This window comes from Sprattus sprattus (genome assembly GCF_963457725.1).
Source record: "Sprattus sprattus genome assembly, chromosome: 2".
In the NCBI taxonomy this organism is placed as follows: Eukaryota; Metazoa; Chordata; class Actinopteri; order Clupeiformes; family Clupeidae; genus Sprattus; species Sprattus sprattus.
The window spans coordinates 6,239,639-6,247,138 of NC_137921.1; the positions used below are offsets into that span (position 1 = coordinate 6,239,639).

A 7,500-nucleotide genomic window follows, 5' to 3' on the forward strand; every position below is an offset into this window, starting at 1 on the left:
TCTCTCACTCCCACTCCTCTCTGTTTCTTCCTCTCCTCCCTCTCTCTCCCTCTCTCACTTCCACTCCTCTCTGTCTCTTCCTCTCCTCCCTCTCTCATTCTCTCACTCCCACTCCTCTCTGTCTCTTCCTCTCCTCCCTCTCACATTCTCTCACTCCCACTCCTCTCTGTCGCCTCCTCTCTCCACCCCTCCATCTGTACCTCCATCCATCCCTTCATCCCTGTGTCTCTTCTGCACTCCCTCACTCCGAAGTCTCTGTTGCCATAACCAGCCTTTGCTGCTATGATCTTTAGAAAATCCCACTTAGAGTTCCACGTCGTCAACCCCCCCTTCACACACACACACACACACACACACACACACACACACACACACACATCCACACACACACAGAGAGATCTAAGCCTCCTGGGGATCAACCGGGATCAAAACTAAAAAGAGAGAGTGAAATCTAATTGGGAAAAGCGTGGAGGAGTCTCCTTGCTTAACGTCAAAGGCACACGGGCGGGAGGAGCCAAGGGGACGATGAGGGACAATGAGGGACACTGAGGAGCAGAGAGACAGACAGTGTCTAACTGTCTCAGCACTTAGATTCATTAGATTCCGCCTGTGATGGAGACACTTGGCTCCACAATGCAGCTGAAATGGAGCCATTATGAATGTTTTCAAGAGGAAGACAAGGACGGAGAGCAGGGGAGGTCATCTGAGTCTGGAGACTGGAGGAGGGGGGAGGGGGGGAGATGGAAGGATGGAGGAGGGGGGGGAGACAGAAGGATGGAGAGAAAGAGGAAGACAGGAAAAGAAGATTGGGATTGAGCACGCCATCAGCACTGGTATACTGAGAGGAGGGCCAGGGAGAGAGAGAGAGAGGGAGAGAGAGGGAGAGAGTGAGAGAGAGGGAGAGAAAAAGAAAAAGAGAGAGAGAGAGAGAGCACACTTTCAGCTGTCACACCTTTACACTGACAGGAGTGAAACAGTGTGAGAGAGAAACAGTGAGCGACAAAGACAGACAATGTGATAGCAACAAAGAGAGAGAGAGAGGAAGAAAGAAAGAGGGGAAGAGAGAGAGAGAGAGAGAGAGAGAAAGAAAGAAAGAAAGAAAGAAAGAAAGAAAGAGGGGAAGAGAGAGAGAGAGAGAGAGAGAGAAAGAAAGAAAGAAAGAAAGAAAGAAAGAAAGAGAGAGAAAGAGAGAAAGAGAGAAAGAAAGAAAGAAAGAAAGAAAGAAAGAAAGAAAGAAAGAAAGAAAGAAAGAAAGAAAGAAAGAAAGAAAGAAAGAAAGAAAGAAAGAAAGAAAGAAAGAAAGAAAGAAAGAAAGAAAGAAAGAAAGAAAGAAAGAGAGAGAGAGAGAGAGAGAGAGAGAGAGAGAGAGAGAGAGAGAGAGAGAGAGAGAGAGAGAGAGAGAGAGAGAGTGTTAGGTTCCGTAGGGAGGGAAAAGAGACCCAATAGCAGACCCAAACTGCTGGCAAAACTTGTGTTTATTTGTCCACAAACAGGTTACCAAAAAGGGTTCAAAAAGTCAAAAAACACAAAAAAGATGCAAAAAGTCAGAGTCCAAAAGGTAACACACAAAAGATCCAAAAACAAAGCAGGCAGAGCAAAAGAGAAAAATACAAAAAACCAAGAACTTATCTCACACCGGCAGATAATCAGGGAAGGTGGAAGAGTTAAACTCTAGAATCACAGACAGACAGACAGAGTCTTTCATACAGACTTTAAGTGACGATCAGACATGGAACACTGGGGAGACTGAACTTAAATACTAGAAGGGAGACATTCAATTGGTGGGAAACAAACAGGGGACAGGAGAAACTAATTAAGACAATGAGTGGACTGATTAACGGACGACAGGTGTGGTTATTGGTGACAGGGAATCCAGGAAGTGACAGGGCAGGTGGGGGCGGAGTCTTAGGACAAAACAGAAAACACATGGCACAACAAAAACACAAAGAGCACATGTAAAAACAAACGCAGGGAAACACATGGAGAACACACACAAGAAACACGAGACAAAACAGGCAAACACAAAATGGACCGAGCAGGATCCTGACAGTACCCCCTCCCTAAGGGCCGGATTCCAGACGGCCTTTGCAAAACCTGAAAGAGTCCGCGTAGGGTGGGTGGAGGGGGTCAAGGGCAAGGCAGGTGGGCAGAAAGCTGGACACAGACCACGGGTCAGGAAGCTAGCCGGGTGGACGACTGAAGAGCCTGGTGGATGACCGGGTCGGTGGACAATCATGGGCAGAGTGTCTGGCGGCCGACCGGACGAGCGGCCAAACAGGGGCAGAGTGTCTGGTGGCCGGCCGGATGAGGACCCAAACAGGGGCAGAGTATCTGGTGGCCGGCTGGATGAGGACCCAAACAGGGGCAGAGTATCTGGTGGCTGGCCGGATGGGGACCCGAACAGGGGCAGAGTATCTGGTGGCCAACCGGATGGGGACCCAAACAGGGGCAGAGTATCTGGTGGCCGGCCGGATGAGTGGTCAGACAGGGGCAGAGTCTTTGGCAGTTGGCCGGGTGGACGCCCCGAATGAGGCAGGCGACTGGGAGCCTTGTTGGGGGCGAGGAGGTCACAACACGCCTCCTCGACCAGGATAGGAACACCTGGGACAGGGGCGCCTGGGGTGCTCGGGACAGGAGCGCTCGGGACAGGGGCAGGAGAACCTGGGACAGGGACACAGGTGCCTGGGATAGGGACACCTGGGACAAGGACAAGAGAACCTGGGACAGGGGCACAGGAGACATGGGCACTCGAGACAGGGGCACAGGAGACATGGGCACTCGAGACAGGGGCAGTCAGGGCACTCGAGACAGGGGCAGTCAGGGCACTCGAGACAGGGGCAGTCAGGGCACTCGAGACAGGGGCAGTCAGGGCACTCGAGACAGGGGCAGTCAGGGCACTCGAGACAGGGGCACAGGAGACAGGGGCACAGGAGACAGGGGCAGTCGGGGCACTGGAGACAGGGGCAGTCGGGGCACTGGAGACAGGGGCAGTCGGGGCACTGGAGACAGGGGCAGTCGGGGCACTGGAGACAGGGGCAGTCGGGGCACTGGAGACAGGGGCAGTCGGGGCACTGGAGACAGGGGCAGTCGGGGCACTGGAGACAGGGGCAGTCGGGGCACTGGAGACAGGGGCAGTCGGGGCACTGGAGACAGGGGCAGTCGGGGCACTGGAGACAGGGGCAGCCGGGACACTGCGGACAGGGGCAGCCGGGACACTGCGGACAGGGGCAGCCGGGACACTGCGGACAGGGGCAGCCGGGACACTGCGGACAGGGGCAGCCGGGACACTGCGGACAGGGGCAGCCGGGACACTGCGGACAGGGGCAGTCGGGACACTGCGGACAGGGGCAGCCGGGACACTGCGGACAGGGGCAGTCGGGACACTGCGGACAGGGGCAGTCGGGACACTGCGGACAGGGGCAGTCGGGACACTGCGGACAGGGGCAGTCGGGACACTGCGGACAGGGGCAGTCGGGACACTGCGGACAGGGGCAGTCGGGACACTGCGGACAGGGGCAGTCGGGACACTGCGGACAGGGGCAGTCGGGACACTGCGGACAGGGGCAGTCGGGACACTGCGGACAGGGGCAGTCGGGACACTGCGGACAGGGGCAGTCGGGGAGCTGGAGCTCGAAGAGGTGCAGGGTTCAGCCGGGAAGCTGGAGCTCGAGGAGGTGCAGGGGTCAGCCGGGAAGCTGGAGCTTGAAGAGGTGCAGGAGTCAGCTGGGGGGCGGACGCTGGACGAGGAGCAGGGGTTAACTGGGGAGCTGGAGCAGGAGTCGTGTCCGCCATTTCCAGCTCATCGGTGTAGATGAAGTGCTGATCACGCATGAAATAACCCCCACCGATCCACCCACCGGGCTCACAGTGGAGTGTTGGAACGGGGATCCGGCAGGGTGCTGGCACTGGCCCTGGTGTGAGAGGTGCAGGAGGTGCTGGAGATGGAGTCTTAGGTGCGGGAGCAACGGGGGCGACGGCGGTCATCTGAGCAGGGGCGGAAGCTGTGTCCATCTCTTCCTCCTCATCCGAGTCATCCTCAGAGTCATAGGCCTCCCAGTCATCAGCACTGGCTGGCTTCTCAAAAAAGCGGTCCCCCAATATAAAGCCCCCATCGATCCACTCGCTGACATCCTCCTCAATATCATAAGGGGGTGCTGGAAGCGGAGGGGACGAGAACAGAGGTGGCGTTCTGAATGGGGTTGGACGGATGGCCAACCGACTACCCGCAAACAGAGCGTCTCGGCAGGGTCCGGGTTCAGGAACTGGTTGTGGCGAGACCAGAGGTGGTGTTCTGAACGGGGTTGGCCGGATAGCCAACCGACTACCCTCAAACAGAGAGTCTCGGCTGGGTCCGGGTTCGGGCTCAATGACGCCACTCTCAGACCACTCATCCTCTGAGAACTCGTCATCAGTAACCCAGTCCTCTCCACTCGCTGACTCACCGTCCCAAAAGATCTCCCACGGGAGCAGATGTATGGCCTCATTAGCTTTAAAATCAAACGACGTACAATACGGGTCAAACTGTGTTTGTCTGTTCTCCATCAGGTTTGGGTCCGCTGGGTCCATCTTGGTCTGATCGTACTGTTAGGTTCCGTAGGGAGGGAAAAGAGACCCAATAGCAGACCCAAACTGCTGGCAAAACTTGTGTTTATTTGTCCACAAACAGGTTACCAAAAAGGGTTCAAAAAGTCAAAAAACACAAAAAAGATGCAAAAAGTCAGAGTCCAAAAGGTAACACACAAAAGATCCAAAAACAAAGCAGGCAGAGCAAAAGAGAAAAATACAAAAAACCAAGAACTTATCTCACACCGGCAGATAATCAGGGAAGGTGGAAGAGTTAAACTCTAGAATCACAGACAGACAGACAGAGTCTTTCATACAGACTTTAAGTGACGATCAGACATGGAACACTGGGGAGACTGAACTTAAATACTAGAAGGGAGACATTCAATTGGTGGGAAACAAACAGGGGACAGGAGAAACTAATTAAGACAATGAGTGGACTGATTAACGGACGACAGGTGTGGTTATTGGTGACAGGGAATCCAGGAAGTGACAGGGCAGGTGGGGGCGGAGTCTTAGGACAAAACAGAAAACACATGGCACAACAAAAACACAAAGAGCACATGTAAAAACAAACGCAGGGAAACACATGGAGAACACACACAAGAAACACGAGACAAAACAGGCAAACACAAAATGGACCGAGCAGGATCCTGACAGAGAGAGAGAGAGAGAGAGAGAGAGAGAGAGAGAGGGAGAGGGAGAGGGAGAGGGAGTGAGAGAGAGAGAGAGAGAGAGAGAGAGAGAGAGAGAGAGAGAGAGAGGGAGAGGGAAAGGGAGAGTGAGGGGCGCTCTGGCAGCAGTTTGACTGCTCAGCTGAACGATCTTGGAATCTTGGGAAAAGCTGCTGTGCTGCTGTCATCCATCTTGTGGAGACGGCATCACTGCACAGGAGGACTCTGGGGCTGTGTGAGGGTGTGAGTGTGTGTGAGTGTGTGTGTGTGCTTGTGTGTGTGTATGTGTGTGGGTGCTTTTGTGTGAGTTTGTGTGTGTGTGTGTGTGTGTGTGTTTGTGTCTGTTTGTGTGTGTGTGTGTGTGTGTGTGTGTGTGTGTGTGTGTGTGTGTGTGTGTGTAAAGTGTGCTAATATATGCTAATGAATGTGTTCTCTCTCTCTTTCTCTCTCTTCCTCTCTCTACCTCTCTCTCTCTATCTCTGTCTCTCTTTCTCTCTATTTTTCTCTCTCCCTCTTTCTCTCTCTCTCTCTCTCTCTCTCTCTCCCTCTCTCTCTCTCTCTCCCTCTCTCTCTCTCTCTCTCTCTCTCTCCTCCATAGACTCTACATTCCGGTACACTGGGAGCCCAGACAGCCTGCGTTCGCGCGCCCCCATGATCACCCCCGACCTGGAGAGCGGGGTGAAGGTGTGGCACCTGGTGAAGAACCACGAGCACGGAGACCAGAAGGAGGGCGACCGCGGCAGCAAGATGGTGTCCGAGATCTACCTGACCCGCCTGCTGGCCACCAAGGTGCCTCCTTTGTCCTACCCTCCTCCTCCTCCTTCATCCTCCTCTTCCTCCTCCTCCTCCTCCTCTTCCTCCTCCATCTCTTAAAACAGGGGCGTCGGTCCGGAGATGCCCAGATATGCCCATTGGGGATACATTGACATAATCCCCCTCTTTAGAGTTAGAGCAACTCATCATTGTGTGTGTGTGTGTGTGTGTGTGTGTGTGTGTGTGTGCTTGTGTGTGTGTGTGTGTGTGTGTGTGTGTGTGTGTGTGTGTGTGTTTGTTCGCTTGTGTGAGTGTCTGTGTGTGTATGTGTGTGACTTGAAGTACCCCAACAGGCGATCCACTCTGCTTTTAAACTAGGGCATTGCAGCAGTTTGACCTCTGTGAAGATGGCTCATGGTGATCTGCCTGCGTAGAGACACTTCAGATTAAAAGCTTTATTCCCACTGGATGAAGAGGGGGCTGCGCATTAAGTAGACTACCTGTTGCTGGTCATAGGTTTTCAAACGCTATTTTAATCACATTTGAGGCTGCATTCAAATGGAGTTTGGATTGGATTTGTACAAATCAGATTCCTTTTTTTGTGACATTCACACTTAAAGCAAAAAATGTTCAGATTTCAATCTGGTTTGCCCCCTACGTCTGTACATTTCATTTCAACGTACAAGATCGTTCTTGCCAGGGCTCTCTCTTACCCCTCTCTCTCCTCTCTCCTTCTGCAGGGTACTCTATTGTTCTTGCCAGGGCTCTCTCTTACCCCTCTCTCTCCTCTCTCCTTCTGCAGGGTACTCTATCGTTCTTGCCAGGGCTCTCTCTTACCCCTCTCTCACTCCTCTCTCCTTCTGCAGGGTACTCTTCAGAAGTTTGTGGACGACCTCTTCGAGACGCTCTTCAGCACGGTACACAGAGGCAGTGCCCTCCCTCTGGCCATCAAATACATGTTCGACTTCCTGGACGAACAGGCGGACAAACACATCATCCACGACACGGATGTCCGCCACACGTGGAAAAGCAACTGGTAAGAACCAGTCTCACGACGTGCCATTTCACTTCAGACTGTTTCTTCTGTTGAACTAAGACATTACCAAGACATTTTCAGTCTCTGCTTTAGTTTATATTGTTTTTGTTGTTGTTTTTTTTTTATTTTCAAATAGACATTGTGATACTTTTTTTGTAATCTTAAAGGCACCCAGTGCAACTTTCGAGGCTTAAAAATAAACATTACATTTCTAGTCTTTTTTACACGTAGTAAGTTTCAATAACTCCATACCATTACATACCGACATTCAAGCAGCAAAGATGAGACGTCGTTGTGTGGTGAGAACTGATAGAAAATCGATAACAACAACAATCGCCGCCATTTTCTTTATATTTTGTAACCTACAATAAATAAAGCAGGCTTCCAGTCAATGGAAAAATGGCTTCTCCCCACCGGCGATTGTTGTTGTTTACGATTTTCTATCAGTTCTCACCACACAACGACGTCTCATCT

The 7,500-nt window shown here is 52.4% G+C and overlaps 1 protein-coding gene across 1 annotated transcript in view; it reads left to right on the top strand.

Moving 5' to 3' along the window:
- plxna2 (plexin A2) overlaps positions 1-7,500 on the top strand; it is a 92,806-nt gene that overhangs the window by 76,968 nt on the left and 8,338 nt on the right. The window contains 2 exon segments of the mRNA XM_080833442.1: positions 5,836-6,026; positions 6,857-7,026. Of these exon segments, the coding sequence (XP_080689568.1) occupies positions 5,836-6,026; positions 6,857-7,026 (361 nt within the window).